General features: G+C 37.2%; 1 protein-coding gene across 4 annotated transcripts in view; it reads left to right on the top strand.

Annotated features, from left to right (window-relative positions):
* Positions 1–10,546, top strand: part of CCDC27 (coiled-coil domain containing 27) — a 52,386-nt gene extending 41,840 nt beyond the window's left edge. For 3 of the 4 annotated variants that reach the window (XM_056795957.1, XM_056795956.1, XM_056795959.1), the window contains one exon: positions 10,346–10,546. In XM_056795957.1, the coding sequence (XP_056651935.1) occupies positions 10,346–10,462 (117 nt within the window). In that variant the 3' untranslated portion in view covers positions 10,463–10,546. Of the gene's footprint in view, positions 1–6,630; positions 6,781–10,345 lie in introns of those variants that run through there. The other variant, XM_056795958.1, reaches the window with a different exon arrangement.
* The last annotated feature ends 8,045 nt before the right edge of the window (positions 10,547–18,591 follow it).

Below are 18,591 nucleotides of genomic sequence, written 5' to 3'. Positions count from 1 at the left end.
CCAATAATAGACTGAAAGGAGAATTTGAAATAATCTATAAGGACCTAATCTTTAAAATCAATTTTTTTAGTTTAAAAAAAATTTATATAGGGGGCAGCTGGGTAGCTCAGTGGATTGAGAGCCAGGCCTAGAGACAGGAGGTTCTAGGTACAAATCTGGCCTCAACACTTCCCAGCTGTGTGACCCTGGGCAAGTCACTTGACTCCCTTTGCCTTAAAAAAAAATTATATATACCCAATTTTACAACTTAGCATTAAAACATGATCGATGCCTTTCTATCTCATTAGAAACAATCATATTTGACATATATGATCATCTGATCTTTCCCCAGAAACTTTAACTCCAGTAATTTACTCTAGTTATTCATATTAATCTTCTCATTCTCCTCTCAGGAGCATGAGATACTGCTAAGGGCCTAATCTAATACATAAGCACATAAATAATAATGCTTTTTGTAAACAGGTAACTTATATGCCTAAATTTGATGGCAACATAAATGGATTTACTCAAAAGGTGCTTATTCTCTTATTGTAACAACAGAATTGGGGATGTATTAAAAGGTTAGGTAGGGGTCAGCTGGGTGACTCAGTGGATGGAGAGCCATGCCTAGAGACAGGAGGTCCTGGGTTCAAATCTGACCTCAGACACTTCCTAGCTGGGTGACCCTGAGCAAGTCACTTGACCCCCATTGCCTAGCCCTTACCACTCTTCTGCCTTGGAACCAATACCCAGTATTGATTACAAGATAGAAGGTAAGGGTTTTAAAAAATTAATTTAAAAATTAAATTTTAAAAAAGTTTAGGTAAAATTTTCCACATTATATAAGTTTATAGTCAAATATATTAAGTTACTAACCACACTTAAATAAATGACATATTACACCCTTGAAGACTAATGTGTTTAGACCCTCTTCCAAACCCTTGTGCAATTTGCTTACATTACAGAGTATATCTTCTGCACAACTGTTAGTCTAAAAACAAATCTTAAGAAGATTTAGATGTCTCTTAGAGAAAATAAAAGATAGACTATAAATCATCTCTCTAAGATAAGTAATTACACAAAAATCCTTTTTAACACTAAACAGAAAACATTTCTGATTTAACTTTATCAAATGGTAGAATTATATCCTGGTTTTTCATGTTCCCACATCATCATCTAATTATCTAATTATTCCTATAGTATTCTATAGTATTCTGAGATATTTGAAAGATTTTAAGTAACTAATGATGGATAAACAAGGCGAATGTTCATCTACTTCATTGTGTCTAGGGGTATTAAAGGAATTACAATTTCAGGTTAAATCACTTAGATCTTAAAAACTAGTAGCTTAGATAGGTTTTAGCCTTAGTCCTACTATATAAGGATTTAATATTATGTTCATATATTCCATCAATCACTTGCTCTGATTATAGAGAGTTACTATAAAAGGAAAAAAGAGAGATAAGTTGTAGTAGAAGGAAAATGATCCTCCAGTAAGATATAAACTCCAGAGAAGAGTCATATAAATAGTTAATTGCATTGACAAATAATAAGGCAGACTCAGAATCAGCCAGGTGGGAATATATTCCATTTGAGAGGATATGTCATACTAAGGAAGTCAAGGCAGGGAAGTGCTACCATAGCTCATGCCAAAGTTGCTCTCCTATGTGAGATTTAAAATGGTTGAGGTCTTAAACTGTAGTGATTAAAATAGTGGAAGATATAAATTGTGATAGATATAAGAGAGGGTGAGTAAATTTTGACTGCAGAAATATGTTTCACTACAGTGTCTTGGGTTTTAAAATCAAATATAAGGTGGTCACCAGGGAAACATTCCCAATTATTCAAATACCCAAGTCAAATTGGGTTTTATAGAGATTTTAATTAACAATATAATGAGTAATCAAAGAAAGAGAGAGAGAGTAAGAAAGGAATAAGTATGAAGGGCCTCAAAGCCAATATGGCCTAGACCTGAGTCTTAAAAGAGAAATCAGTCAGTTTTTTATAACTCACCATAAGATCTAAGTAAGGATTTCTAATGACACCAGGCCAGCAGCATCTCAGCTGCTTTCACCAGCTCCCTCCTCCATCTGAATGTTTCAGAATTAGTCTCCTCAGAATGAGTCTCTCCAATCTGAATGTTTCAGAATGACTTTTCAGCTCTTCCCTGAGCTCTTATTTTTAAAGGTAAAATCTTCTCTGTCACCTCCCCTAAGTCCTTACATCTACCAATCACTGTATATGTTTCTAAAGGACCACCCATTTTGAATTCACAGCTGAGTAGTTTTAATCTCTTTAGTAAGAGAGAAAAAAAATGCTGCTGTGTTGACTAATTTCATTAAGAGAAAACCTCTGAGTAAGTTTTCACCTTTTAGGTCTAAGTAGTTTACAAGTTGCCCACCTTTATAGGTACTTAGTATCCCATTGTATCAATTCTAAAACAGTCATGACTCAAAGAACTTCCTGTCCCTTCCATAAGCATGGATCAAAGCACTTTCATTGTTCTCAAGGAGCTCTCTGTCCTAAAACAGTCCTAAGTAGGGTGGAGTAGGGATATTCCCAAGGCAAGGAGCCCTCACATTCAAGTAGAATTCTCACTATCTGCTAGGGAATTTTTTAAGTAGAAGATTCCCCAATGGGGGAAACCCCTAACATTCATAAGTCTGAGAAATTTTGAGGTTTACACCTAGCTTCTCCCTTGAAACAGAACTCCACCTGCAATTTACAGAGGTCAACCCCATGAGGCTACTGGCACTCTGAATCATTAGTTCAATAACTCTTCTTAATAATCAAACCTGGAATCAGACTCAGAATAATGTCAATTACAGTTTCATCTAAAAGAGCAAGTTTTGCTAAGCACAGCTGAGGCTAAATTGATATTTCTTATCTGGTATTATAATAATAAGGTTTACCAGGTTTTTAATCTGCCTTCTTCTAGAAGCAAAATTCATCATGGTATAAAAGTCTCACATAAAAGAAATCAAGAAATTAATTGCATTTGGGAATTCCATATAGATAATGAATCTATGAAAACTTTCTCAAAAACTCAAGAAAGATATTGGTCAATTACTATAAATCTCCAGGTAACACACACATGCAGCTTATAATTCCACTGCAGATATAACTTCATGATTCACAATAAGACAGTTCTATAGAATAGAAAAAATTCCTAATTATTCTTCCCCCTGATAATTAGTGTTCCTTTAATCAAAGAGTGGTTATAATGTGAAAAAGGGATAAGAATTATACTTGCTGTTATGATTACTAAACAAACAAGGAGATTTTAAAAGATCTCTTTGATTTTCTTCTTTGAAATGAAACATTAATTTTATTATAGATATAATTAAAAATTAATTAAAGCCAATTAAATTGTGTTTTAATGAGTTTTAATATTATTAATATTATACAATATCATACAATATAATATTACACATGTTGTATTTTGTTGTTATAGCATATTATATTATATCATCCCATGTATTATACAATGTCATATTATACTATTATATATCATAATGCTATATTATTATAGATTATGATAGTATATCATTCTATCATAATCAATGTTCTACAATAATCGTAATAAATTGTATTACCATATTTTTAAGAAAGAGATAACAAAATAATTTAATGCTTCAGAATCAGAATTAGAATTAAAACTCAGAACAACAATGCTTTAGAATATTATAACACATGATCAACAGGGCTGATAAAATGACATCACAATTCATCATAATTTTCCAAATGCACATGTAGAGTTCTACTCACCTTTTTAAAAGTTCAGTTCATAATCTAACAACATCCAGATGATCTTTACAACAGTTTACCAATTTTTAATTTATCATAAACAATATTATGAATTCAAAACACAAAATAAAACATTACTAATTTTCAAATGATGTTACCTAACATTTCTTCAGCATATTAACTTCTTCTTACATTTTTAATCACATTTAAAACTCTGAATAAAGTTATCAAATATGGAGAAATGACATTTCATTAAAGAAAAATAATATTTTAAAAGAAATCATAATAGTAGGTAACAGTTATATAATGTTTGCCTTATACCAAGCAGGGTGCTAAACCTTTCAGGTGCTATTATTTCCATTTTACCCTTTAGATGGAGAAGTCATATGGCTAGTAAATGATATAAACCAGATTTTAATTTAGACTTTCTGAATTTCATACATTTATTAGAATTACCATATTAACATAATGCCCACTAACAAATGTATTTATTATTATTATTTACATTGAATTCTGATTTAACAAAATTATAACCCAAAAGGAAGACATACTTCACTATTAATGATTATGGTATGATTTAGTTTCAGTACTAAATTAGATCTAGATTTATAATCACTAATGAAAATTCAAGTCTCAATTTATCAAAGAGCCATTTTACTTAAATATAGCTAAAAACTGTAGCTGTTCTCCTTTTATAACCTGATCTGACCCTTCCTTCAACAATCACTTTCCAAATTATCTATAGAAACAACCCTTTTATTCTACTAATTTTTATTTTCTTTTATCTGTGTTTCTCACCTGCCTTCTTACAGTTGAAAGGAAGAGAATACTCTTCTTTAATCTTAAGACTTTTCAAGTTCTTCTCCAAGCTTCCCATTCTAGCTAGGTAGTTCTTTTCACCTTTTAACCCAGCAGTTTTCCTTATTCCATATTATCAAAAGTTCAAAACATAAAATAAATACTTTAAAAAAAATTACTATACATTATAAACCCAATGAAACAAAATATACTTTATGAAAATAGTAGATTACTTAAATAATTGCTTTAACTACTGACCTCATATCCTACCTGTCCTGAGGTTAGCTTAAAGTCTGCTGGGCTAGATAATATAAGCCTTTGCTTCTGAAGGCTGCAGGTCAACTTCTAAGGAAGTTGATCTGGTGCTAGTAGGATGTGGTCCACCTAAAGTCCTTGAGTGGTTTCATGGAACAAAAAGAAAACAAATATATTTTTCAATTAACATAATATAACAAAGCACTGAAGATCAGAAGAACTTTATAAGGCAACATCCTGAAGCTAAGCAAGAATTCCTTATGAGGGGGCAGCTGGGTAGCTCAGTGGATTGAGAATCAGGCCCAGAGACAGGAGGTCCTAGGTTCAAATCTGGCCTTAGCCACTTCCTAGCTGTGTGACCCTGGGCAAGTCACTTGACCCCCATTGCCTAGCCCTTACCACTCTTCTGCCTTGGAGCCAATACACGGTATTGACTCCAAGATGGATGGTAAGGGTTTAAAAAAAAAAAAGAATTCCTTATGAATGACTTTATAAGACTTTCCAATTGCCAGATGCTTATCTGACTTTGCTTGAGCTAAATAGTTAGAGATTTTAATTCAATGGCTAGAGAGCAAAGTTGGATTAACCAAATGTATTACAATATTTCCTAATATCATGAATTATCATATTTATGTTAGGCTAATAAGTTGGTAAACTAAGGTAATGTGACCTAATACCTTGTTTTCATTCCAAATAGCAGAAAAATCCATTTTCCCTCTAATTTCTTCACTAAAATTACTATAATTGTGCTTGGATCAAAAGATACCATAGAGAATACTCAAGTAATGATTTCTAGAATTTAGCACTATTTTTTTGCAATCCTTATCATTTTAAGGCTCACAAATTTGAGCTAATCAAAAAACAGAAACTCAAAGGGCTATTCCTTGTTTTTTTTCCCCCCATATTTTTCCTAATAAAGGGAAGTTTTTCATTCAGGACATTTTTAACAGGATATTTTAACCAAATCAAATCTAAGTTTTATATAATAACTGCTAAATCCTCTTCTATTTACCTTTGTAAGAAAGACCAGAGAAGATCTATTAGAAGCAATGAAAAGTTTAAAAAAAAATAGATACTTGGGGACAATTTGAGAAGTTGAGGCAGGAATCACTCTCCTCATTCTACTTAATTCTAACAAATTCCTCAAATCTTTCTCTTACATACTAGAACTTTCTCCCTTAAATTCTATACCATTCTTCAGGTGGTCCTGACACTATCCCTGTGTTATTCTTTCACTAATTCTCTCCATATCTTAGATGCTTTTACATACTTCACTCTAGTTTTGGCACACAAATGCTGTTAAACAAAAGTTAATAATTCCCCAGTTATGTAGTAAGATTTCCCCTCAGACAACCCTTTCTCACTAATTTGCTTACTTATAGATCGTTATCATTATTTTTCAAAAGATTGTGACTTTGTATTTATTCTCTTGCTTTTTCCTAAGGCAAGAGACTGGGTGGGAAGGAGAGAAAATTTCCTTTTTTTCTACTCAATTTCTAATCCAATATATAAAGAAGTTTGTGGAATAAATTCCTTTTAAAAATCCATTAAGATCTAGCTGGGTGACCCTGGGCAAGTCACTTGACCCCCATTGCCTACCCTTACCACTCTTCTGCCTTGGAGCCAATACACGGTATTGACTCCAAGATGGAAGGTAAGGGTTTAAAAAAAAAAATCCATTAAGATGTCCGTAATTACAAAATCTTTAAAAGGCATAAAATGAGCCACATTCCTGTGGAGCACAGGATTAGTTTTTAGCCTTTTTAGTTACAGCGCAAACTAGCGAAATTAATGCTTACACAGAATATTTTCCAAATTAAACTGTACTCTTTTTTTCTGCTCACCTTACAGAATCGGAAGAGAACTAGTAATCTAAATTGATAGCATCTAAGAAACTGATTACATTTAGAATCCTCACTTTCCTCTGCAGCTGCAAACACCTGGCCCCGATACAAGATACCGTGGAGAACAGAATGCCATTAGAGTGCAGAGCCATATTAATAAATAAATAAATATTAATACACACTTTAGTTTTGGGATTCAGCTAAACCTTAATTTTACAAACTTTTTTTAAAAAAAATAACTTTTCCAATTTAAAACACAAGTTTTCATTCCCAGATAAAAGTAAGAGGGCATGGCGGGGAGAGGGGGGGACAGGAGCTACAGTCCTCACCCTAGTTCCCTCCTAATGAGACCAAGAGTTTCAGCTGAGTGAGAGAGCATTTCATTAATGATAAGCTGCTGGAAAGGAAGGGGTGTTATCACAGTCTGGCAGCTTGGCGATAGCAGGGAGGGAGATCCAAGGAGGAGGCATGGTCAGGGGAGGAAAAGAGGAAGAGGAGGAATTTTGAGGGGTCCTCAAACTAACTGATTAAATCTTAGCAGTGGGGTTGATATTGACCATTCCTCTTTAAGGCTCTGTGGGGTTTAGGGGCTCTTAAAACCCAGAAAATTTTCTGGGGTCCTTCCTGAAAACTGAGTTCAATATGTCTTTTCCCCTCTGGGAAGATTCCTTCCCTAAGAAATTAGACCAATGTGCCTTTGGGAAATATTTTATGCCCATTTTGAGTCCTGGAAAAGGGAAAAATGCCTCAGTTTCCCCCAAATGATACCCACTTATTTGGCATGTTCTTATATACACACACAAACACATATACAAATATGTTCCATGATTTTCTCATGGGACCATTTCTAAAAGCAAAACTAATATGTTCTTAGAATTATTATTCTTTCCAATTAAATACTTCCCTTTTAAAAAGAGATCTAAGTCCAAAATGGTGAAAGACCTAGCGCTCTAAGTTCTGAATGATTAATTTTCAAAAGTTAATTTAAAAATGCAAAAGACTCATATACAAAACTGATGTTTTACCCAGGAGTGCGTGCCAGCTCTAAGTAGGATATTTTAAAGCTGCAAGTTTATTTCTTTTATTTTTTTTGCTCTAAAAAAAATTCTTTATTTATAAGAAAAATAAAATAAAGTAAAACAGAGGACAAGTAGACTCACTATATTTCCCTAAGCTCTAGACTCTAGGATAGCATGTGAAAGTAAAGCACCATACTTTAAGCCTGTTAGTTCCTGAATAGAATAAGCACTGTCATGGAGGCTCACTTCTACTTCTAAGTTGACTTGCCATGTGGTGGCTGTCATGGTGGCTTTTGTGATGGCCAGCAGGGCAGCTTTTATGGCAGACTTTGTAGAACTCCCAGAACTCTAGGTTCAGAAAATGCCAAATGGTGAGTACTTCACTACCCTCCACTCTTTTTTGAGAGTCGGTGCTTGTGTTGAGGTAGTTCATCCCAATAAAGTTTATAAAATATATATCTGGGTAGAAATATTATTTTAATTATTACATGCTGCCATGAAGGATTAAAAAAAATTATGAAAAGTCCTTCAGGGGGAAACATCTCCCAATCCTATTTCAAATATAGATACAACAAAAAGAGGGGTGGACACAGAGCTGCCTTAAGAAGACGTTTCCCCTTTTTCCCAATCCCCCAATGTAATTTGGGGGGACTCTAAGTTCCAATTTGAAACAAAGATACAAAACAGAGGAAACACACAATTACTCATCCACTCTTCTCTTTCCTGAGAGAAGATCTGACCGCAGTACATCAGGAGAGTCTATCCACAACCCTAGATCGCCTCAACCCAAAACTCTCCCTTTAGGGAAAAATTTGTCTCTCCTTTGGGTCCATGGATTAGAGAGAGATTTCTGGCAAGGTCCCCAAAATTGTTGTGCCCAGATTTTAACCAATAAAGAATATGAAGTCATTTCCCCAAGAATAACATTGCTGATCAACAGATGCATGCATCTGCTACCAAGAATGTTTCTTTTACCACCTTCTTCAGTGGAAGAAGTTCAGTCCAACCTCATTTTTGCTTTTGATTGACTTACCGGTTCAATCTTTGGACCTCCCCTGACAGTCACCATTGGTGGATATTTTGAAAGAGGAGATGGAGTTAGAGACCTCAACACAGGGGAGGTGGATCCTTGCATAAATCAGGAAAATGGCAGACATACTCTGCTTTCACCAGCAAGGGAAACATGGTTTAATCACCATACCTCCAACAGCTAGAGAAACATGGGTGACATGCCCTTCTCTGGCATGTTAAGAAATTAAAAGTTAGGGAGCCTATGAAGATGCTTTTCTTCTAATCTTTGACTAGAAAATACACGTTGACTCAAACAGGCTTTCAGTGGCACTTCCTAGTTATTCCAAATCTAAATTATGTATTTAGCAAAGACAAAGAGGGCTTATGCTTTTTAAATGCTTCAGAGTTTTTGATTATTGACAAAGGAATAGGTCCTCCCCATCCTGCCTCCAGTGAGAGATTTTTCCAAGATGGGACATTTTTTTTGGAATTCTATAGGAATGAGGGATAAGTCTGAGTCTCAAAAAGAAAGCTTGAAAAATAGAAATAACTCAATATTTTAAAAAATCCTGTTAGCTAAAAAAGAAGAAACTTAGGAGGAATAAATATAGTACCTGATATTTCATTCGTTTAAAGAATTCTGGGTAGGGAAACTTCCCAAAGGACTTTGAAGCCTATTAGATGGAAGAATGATTAAGACTTTGCTTGGTCTCAAAGAATAGATCTAGAAGCAATGGAAGAGCATTACACTGAGGTAGCTTTCAGATCAGCATCAGGAAAAGCTATTATTCCTACAATGGAAGGGGCTGCCTCAGCAAATAGTGGGATCTCCCTCTTCAGGGAGAGATTGGCTAACTACTTCCCAGAACATATTCTCTGGGATAGAGAGGATTCTTCAGGCACAGGTTGGTGGTTGGTCTAGGACAGTCAGATAATCTTTGGTGTTGGTTCCAACTCTGAGACTCTGGGTGAAATCCTGGACTGGTTCTTCAAGGGAGGTGGCCATATTCCTTCTCTGGATATTTCAGAAGACAAAGAAAACTGGATTCTATATGGCTGGTACTATTTAGAGGAGTCCTGTACAAAGGAGGAGGGGGAAAGACAGAAATTATGAGCTCCAGTGGGCAGGAACTATCTTTTGTCTCTTTTGGTATCCCCGAACATTTAACATTGTGCCTGGTACATGGTATACTCTTAATCATGTCAGACCTGAAAAAAATCAGAACTTCTAACAAAATTATAAAAGGGTAAAACAGATCAATTAATTATTCATGATCAAGGTAGACAGATTAATTTGGGGAGATGCACAGAACCTCAATCCTGGGACTTCCACTGAACTGCAGAAGAATGGGGACTTAGATCTTGGGAAAGGGGGGGAAGGACAACTGCCTGGCATCATGAAGTCACCCTAAAGGGACTTGAAATTGATTCTCTTTAAGAGGCTGGTATGAATTGGGAGTAAATCTCCAGTTCTTTTTCAAAATCAGTCCTCTGGGACAGAGAAGTATTTTCTGGGAGCTGAAACTATTGTTGATTCAGCCCAATTTGGTCTTTTTGTTTTAGTCTCTGTGAGAGTCAGTAATGGGATTAACTAACATGATCTTGTCAATCATTTGTGTCTCTTGATTGATTCATTATTGATTGAGAAGCTTCAAAAGGTCATTTTCCTCTTTGGATGTGTTTCATTTATAGAAAATCATTAATGATCGACTGGAGTTTTATCAGCAGCTGAAACAGAAAGGGGTCAAAGTCCCCCCCCTCAACCCGAATGAGGTTGCTACTGCCCCCAAGACCAAGAAGGGCAAGTAACATCTGGGAAGTAATATCCACTCTGGAAAAATCTCTTAGGATTTCTTCAAGCAAGTTGAGTCAAAGAATCTATTTTGTATATAATGTATTGTGTTTTGGTATCTTTGTTTTTTAAATCCAATTTCTGGGACCTCTGGCTAGGATGGACCCAGAAGTATGCTTAGGATGTTCAAGGGTTGTTCCTCATTCCGGCAGCTGAATTTAACCTCCCACTTTCTTCTAGGGATGCTCTTGGCAGATAACTAGTACTGTTTCCCTCTCCTCCACCCCATTCCTTGTTTCTCTCTTACCATTCACTCCCATTCTTCTGTCTCAGACCTTGGCTCTTTTCCTTTCCCTTTCCACATTACTGCCAGTTCAGTTTGAGTTCCTCCAGTCCTTCTATTTTTCCTCTGGTTTGGACCCTAAAGTCACATGGATCAGGCAAACACTCTGAGACCTTCCTCACTTATCCCCTAAACCCCATTCCCTTTGGATGTCTCAGTGGATAGAACCCCAGGGTCTGGAGTCAGGAAGATTCATCTTCTTAAGTTCAAATTTAGACTCAGGCATTTACTAGTTGTGTGATCCTGGGTAAATCATTTAACCCTGTTGGCCTCAGTTTCCTCATCTGTTAAATGAGCTGGAGAAGGAAATGGCACACTCCCACTTTTTTGCCAGGAAAACCCCAAATGAGGTCACAAAGAGTTGGACAGGACTAAACAATAAAAATAGTGTCAGCCAGGGATTTTTAACTGCAGGTGGATGATATGAGGAAGCAGTAGGAAAGAGCCCTACAGAATGAGACATCTCATTGGATAGTATATTAACATTGATTATACCAAAGAACTACCCAAATAATTATGGAAGTATAAATGTTTTTCATTATTATTATTCTCAAATAACTTCTATTTCTGAAGGCCCTCTAAAGATTCCTGCTCTTTATTCCATTAAAATTTTTTATTATAATTTTTTGTTTTTATATCACTTTCATTTCCAAATATGTTCTTCCTCTTGGCCCTTCCCAGAAAACCATGCCTTCTAACCAATGTGGCTCTGTCTTGGCCTTTCTGGGGCAAGTCAGATATAGCAATAGACCTGCTGGCTCCCAGAGTCCTTTGGTGTTCCATGTCACCCACCAAGGGGTCCCTGCTGTTGTAAGGAAAGTGGTGACATTTTGCAGATATTGTGGGGTACATCTCTGGAAGTCTATCCTTTCCTGATTTCCTGTTTGCTGTTTGTCATCGAGGCAATCCCTGGTGAACCTGATCCAGCTACAAAGACTGTGAGATCAAGTCTGGATCTGGATCTAAGACCTTCCCTGGCCTTAGCAAATCCTTACTCAGACCCTTTCCTTAATTCTAACCAAGGGGGGGGGGGGCATAGTTAAGGGTTAATTAAGATTAGGGACCATAGATTTGGGTGAGGGAGAAGTAGAGAAGGGAATTCTCTAAGAAGAAATCCTTTTGCAGGGATTATTAGATCTGGTGGGGATAGATAGATTCAAATTAGATTAGATAATCCCAAATCCCTTTTTCACCTTTCCCTTATGTATTAAATCCAAATTGTCCTGAAAAAAAAATATATATATATGTATATATATATAGTCTGTGTTTATTATTAGCTCAGGGTCTGGCTCTGCCTGCCCTTGACTTGGCTACCCTTCCCAAACCAGATTACTGGCCCTAAACTATCCTACCTGAACCTAAAAGTTAACCCAGTTATCTGAGATAGTATATATAAGTGTAGAAATAGTTATATCACCGCTTCCAGAATTAGAACTGGGGATGCCTGTCTTCTAAATTAAGGGTTAAGACTTTTTCTCAATTTCTCTAACTTATGTTCCAAGCCTAGAATCATGGGGGAAATTCATTACAGCTTAAGTTTGGCTCACGTTCACAGTCCTCTCCAATGGGAGCTGAAAGGTTCGCAATGTGCGATATGAATCAGGTATAGAGCAGCTCCTTATTTCTTCTACCATATAAGAAGAAATTCTTAGAATACAAAAGATGTATAAATGCACAATGACAGAGCCTTAAAATGGGAGACGTTAACCCATCACTCTTATTAATAGTCTTTAAAAAAAAATTAAACCCTTACCTTCTGACTTAAAATTGATACCAAGTATTGGTTCCAAGGCAGAAGGATGGTAAGGGCTAGGCAAAGGGAGTTAAATGACTTGTCCAGAGTCGCATAGAGGTCAGATTTGAAACCAGACCTGGCTCTCTCTCTATCTAATGAGCCACCTAGTTGCCTGATTTTTAAAAAAAGAGCTACTCTATATATTTTAGTGTATATTAGAATTTTCTTTTCTTTCTTTTTTTTTTAAACCCTTACCTTCCATCTTAGAATCAATACTGTGTATTAGGTTCAAGGCAGAGGAGTGGTAAGGGCTAGGCAATGGGGGTCAAGTGACTTGCCCAGGGTCACACAGCTAGGAAGTATCTGAGACCAGATTTGAACCCAGGACCTCCTGTCTCTGGGCCTGGCTCTCAATCCACCCAGTTGCCCCCTATATTAGAATTTTCTTACTCTTTTCAACCTCCTTGAGGTATGTGCCTAACAGAGAGATCTCTTTTTTGGTCAAAGGGATGATAATTATTTTGATAAATTTCTTAGCAAAGTTCCAAATTTCTTTACAGAATGGTTAAACCAATTCACAGCACTACCAGCAGTCTATTAGTGTGCCTGCCTTTCCACAGTCCCTCCAACACGAATTTCCATCTTTTGCCATCTTTGCCAGTACACTAGTGGGAAGGGGAGGGAGGGAGAAGGAAATCCCTAGAGCTACTCTAATTTTCATTTCTCTTATTATTAGTGATCTGGAGAAATCTTAGCTAATAGTTTATGTCTCTTCTGGTGGGAATTTTTTATACACAATCCATTGTTTCCTTTAAAATTCTACCTATGCAACAACGATATGAACATTCTCCTGATTTCTCCCAGCTGCTAGTGTCCTCTCTTCCCTGCCAAAAATTACCTAATTTAAAAATAGAACTTATTTGTGCCAATTTATGTACGTGTTGTTTCTCCTGATAGAATGTAAGCTTCCCGAGGGCAGTGACATTTTCATTTTTGTCACTGAATACATAATGCCTAACATATCACTAGTTCTTAATAAATTATTATTGATTAATTAATTAATGATCCAAGTCCAAATCTGTGTGACCTTGGGCAAGCCACTTAACCCCAATTGCTTAGCCCTTGAGGCTTTTGTCTTAAAATTGATATTAATAGGGGGTTGAGGGGAGGGGAGGAAAAGAACATGATTTTTGTAATCCTGGAAAAATGCTCTAAATCAATAAATTAAATAAAAATTTAAAAATTGATATTAAGTTAGAAGGGTTAAAAAAAAGAATAAGTGAATCTTGGAATTGTCGAGCTAGATGAGGCCACCTTGAAAATTCTCTGATTCAACTCTATCACTTTAAAGATGCAAAAATGTATGACATGGACATATCATCTTTATTTCTCCTCCATTCATGACATTCCCTCCCCTCCCTTCCCACATTCCTGGAATGCACTCAATTCTTATTTCTGCAACTCATCCCTAACTTTTCCTCAAGGTTCACACTTCCTACAAGAGTTCTTTCTGATTCCTTCCCTTATTCATGCTCCCCACATTTCCCCACAAAATTATTTGGTATTTAGGTTCTATATACTTAATTTTCTTATCTGCAGGTATGCTGCATGTGCCCTCCCTCCCTCCCTCCTTGAATGCAAGTTCCTTGGGAACAAGGGCCTTTTCACATTTTTTTTTCATTTCTCTAGTGCCAAGCACCTTTGTTAAGTTGGGCTTATTCAGTCCTGCCCCACTCTAATTCATCATCTCCAGGATTTTCTTGGCAAAGATACTGGGGTCATTCGACATTTCTGTCTTAGTGTGTTTTGATTTTCCAGATGAGGAACAAATAGGGGTTAAGTGACTTGCCCAGAGTCACACAGCTACTAAGTGTCTCAAACCAGATTTCAACTCAGATCTGTTGAGACCTCAATGTGCTTTTTGTGTCTGAGTGCAGGAGATCTTTTAGAAATCATTTACACTTAGTTTTCAGATCATCCGGGCTTCTTGGCCAGGGTGTTCCCATCTCCGCTGATCCCATTTCTAATTCCCTCTCTGCCTATACCACAGCTATAGACTGTTTGTCCAGACCCAGCCAGCTCTCTCTTAGAGGTCGTGAGAAAGATCAGAAAATAAAAGGTGAATGGCTCAACAGCACATTCCCATTAAGAGAAAAAACAAGCGAAATGACATTTGTTCAATCATTCATTCAATAAACTTCTCAAGTGGTGATGATCTTAAATTTGGTTATTTAAATACTTAAATTATATTAATATTATTTATCTATTAAATACCTTATAAACATTATACTATAATAATAATACTTTTTTGCTAAGTTGTGTTTGGTACATAGTAAGATTTACTCTTAATATATCTGCCTTTTCGTTTCTTTGGCTTCCTTCAAGACTGATCAAATCAGGGCAGCTAAGTCAATCAGTGGACAGAGAGACAGGAGGTCTTAGGTTCAAATCTACCTTAGGGGAGCAGCTGGGTGTTCAGCAGATTGAGAACCAGGCTCAGAGATGGGAGGTCTTAAGTTCAAATTTTCCCTCAGACTTCCTAATTGTGTGACCCTGGGCAAGTCACTTAACTTCCATTGCCTAGCCCTGATTGCTCTTCTGTCCTAGAATTGATGCTTAGTATTGATTCTATGACAGAACATAAAGGTTTAAAACAACAAAAAACCAGAAAGTAGAGGTAAGTTAAAAATAGGCTGACCTGCAGCCTAGATTGGATGAGGGGGAGAAGGGGAGAGAGAGAGGAGAGAGATAGACAGAGACAGATAGACACAGAGAAAGAAGCAGATTTCAGTGTGTTCAGAGGATGGAGAAGTAGGATCCCATTTCCTAAACTTCTACAAGGCAAGTCAGTCTCAGAGGAATATGAATCACTCATAAATGAAGTCCTAGAAGCTGTCAAAGGATACAATTGTGATGAGGAAAGAGGAGCTGTCCAAAAAGACCAATGTAAGTGCAAAGGGAACTCATCAATGTAGATTTTAAAAAGACATTATATGATCAATCAATCAGTCAGTGGGCCAGTCAATAAATATTTTTAAGCATCTACTATCTGCCAGGCACAGTGCCAAAAACTAGGGATATTAAAAAATAAGTAAATAAAAGACAGTCCCTGCCCTTGAGGAGCTCCTAATCTAATCAGGGAGACAGATAACATGCAAGTAACTATCCAAACAAGCTAGATAACAGGATACATTGAAAATCTGATGTGGCAGATGGAAACAAGAGTAGGTAATGGAAAATGAATAAAAATGTTTTGGGAAGGTCCTGTAACAATAGTGTCCAGAATGTTAAAGCTCAGAATGGGTGGAATCTGACCAATCTGATCAATCTGACTGGGAGTACAAAAGGAGGTATGTATTGCTTTTTAGGTCTATTGGGTGGGTGGATTGGGGAGATAATCCTGAGCTAAAATAACTCTCTCCTTTTTGACCAGATTGCTAAACTAGTAGGTCAAGAGAACCCCAAAGCTAAAATTTATGTAACTTCTAGCCAAATGTTAGGTAAAGCTAGCTTCTATCCAACATATCTCCATTTCTTCCACTAGGATATCACAGGATACTTTACCAAACATTTGGCATCTTAATTTCCAACTTAGAATTAATACTAAATCTTGATTCCAAAGCAAAAGAGTGGTAGCAAGGGCTAGGCAATTGGTGTTAAGTGACTTGCCCAGGGTCACACAACTAGGAAATCTCTGAATCCAAATTTGAACCCAGGACCTCCCTTCTCCAGGCCTGGTTTTCTATCCACTGAGCCACCTGGCTGCCCCATAATCCATAATTGGTTGACTGTCCAAGATGCAAAGACTATCAACTATTGGTTTAATGTCAGCGTTGAAAGAGTGAAGTTCTCCAGGATTTGGTCCTGTGGTGTTTGCTTCACCTTTTAATCAATGATGTGAATAAAATGATAGATGGTGATGCTTATCAAGTTTGCAAAATCCATAAGACTCATAGAGGCAGACAGCATACTGAATAATGAAATTTTCAAAATCTCAGCAAACTGGATCATTGGGCTAAAACAGATAAGGGGAAATATAAGAGGAATAAATGTTAAGTCATATACTAGAAAATCAATTTCACAAATAAATGGGGGAGATATGGCTAGGCAGCAATTTAAAGAAGATCTGAGATCATAGTGGGCTACCAGCTCAATGTGTGCCAGGATTATAATATGGCAGTCAAGAAAGGTAATGTGGCCAGAGGATGCAATAGGGGCTGGCAGAGTTAGTTGCATTATATTCTTCCCTGTTCAGACTTCAGACCATTTCTCTGGGTATTTTGTTTGGTTTGAGCTATCTTTTTTAGGAAGGACATTAGTAAATTAGAAAATTTGTTCTATAAATAGAAGATCAACTCGGAATTAGAGAAGGGAGGAAGAGGAAGGGGGTAGGGGGAGAGAGAGAAAGGAGTTGAGGAGAAAGTTGAGGAGAGATAGAGAGAAGAGGGAAGAGGAGAAAAGAGACGAAGAGACAGCAGAAATGGAGAGAGTGAAAGAGGAGAGAGAGGAAGAGAAATAGAGAAGACAGATCAAGAAAGTGTGAGAGATGGAGAGCAAAAGGGAGAGAAAATAAGAGAGAAGAAAGAGATGAGAGACAGGGGAGCGAGAATGTGAAATGGAGAGAGTGAAAGAGAAGAAAGATAAGAGAGTCAGGGAGAGAACACGAGGGAGACAAAAGACAGAGAGAGAAAAACAGAGAGGGGATGGGAGGAGAGAACATTTGTTGCAGCTTTACTACATTTTGGTCATGGTGGGGGTTACCCATACAAGCAAACACAACTATCACTGTCTCCAAGGATCTTAAATTCCAAAGGGGAAGACAGTATAAGGGGAGCTGGAAAAGGGGGAGGAAGAAGCATGCCTTGATGGAACTGAACAGGCACTTGTTGAGTACCTTGTAGATGGGATTCTCTGCCACAAATGTGTTTGACTTTGTGGCCCCCGAAGTCTCTTCTGACTCCAAGATCCCATAATCTATTCTCATCGTCTTTGCCATATCATCCTTGAACTTAAAAAATGAGTAACTAAAAGAATCAAAGCCTCTGCATACTTAACTGTTACTATATTAAGCTCATTAAATGCTGCCTGAGGACATGGAGAACCTTTCTGGTTCTGAGATTGGTTGATTGTGAGGTACAGGAATAAAGGACAGAGTGTTTCCTCCCTAGCTTCAGCTCAGTGCTCCTGGGAAATTATCCACTTTCACCCACCTTCTCTCTCCCCAGTTTCCCCGCCTCCCATGAGTCTTGGGACTACTGCATTTTCATCATGGGCAACAGACATACAGACACACACAACATATACCCAAGTACACATGATGTATGTGTGCAGATATGTAGATATACATACACAGAAGACACATGTGTAGTAGGAGGGTACTAGGTCTTTGACCAATCTGTGTAATCAGAGAAAGCAAAGGAGCCCACTTAAAAATATTTTCCTAATTAAATTTGAAGGGAAGAGGGCAGCTAGGTTGCTCAGTGGAATAATTGGTGGTCTAGAGATAGGAAATCTTAGGTTCAAATCCGGCCTCAGACAATTCCTAGCTGTGTGACCCCTGTTGCCCTGGAAAAAACACAGAACTATTGAATAGTCAGAGAAACTGCTCTAATCAAGGAAAAGGGGTTCAGTGTGATAATAGGCCTCCACACAGAGCTGCGCACTATCAACCACACAGGTCCGAGGATTGAGCTCTGGATGCTCTGGACACTGACCCCTGGGAGAGCCACCAAGCTAGATGATGACTTCAAGGAACAAAAGAATTTGGGGGACCTCTGTACCATTTGGGGGAAATCCAGGGGCAGGGAAAGATGATTGACATCACTATAGCTACAAAGAAAATGGGAGTGTTCAGACTATACAGACAGAATTCCATCAAGGTGAGAAAAGAATCATAGCTAGAGGTTAAGGTGTAAGGGAAGGGCTGCTTACCATGGATACCTGCCCAATGTGGGTCTTCTTGGGAAAGGGTGTCTGATACAACAGTGAAGACTACCTAAGACAAAAAGGGTCCTTAGCATATGCATAGTCCCACCTAACCAGAATCAATTTTTACCTTAGGGTCCATT

This window comes from Monodelphis domestica, chromosome 4, assembly GCF_027887165.1.
Source record: "Monodelphis domestica isolate mMonDom1 chromosome 4, mMonDom1.pri, whole genome shotgun sequence".
NCBI classification, from domain to species: Eukaryota; Metazoa; Chordata; class Mammalia; order Didelphimorphia; family Didelphidae; genus Monodelphis; species Monodelphis domestica.
This window is presented reverse-complemented; position numbering and strand designations above follow the sequence as displayed.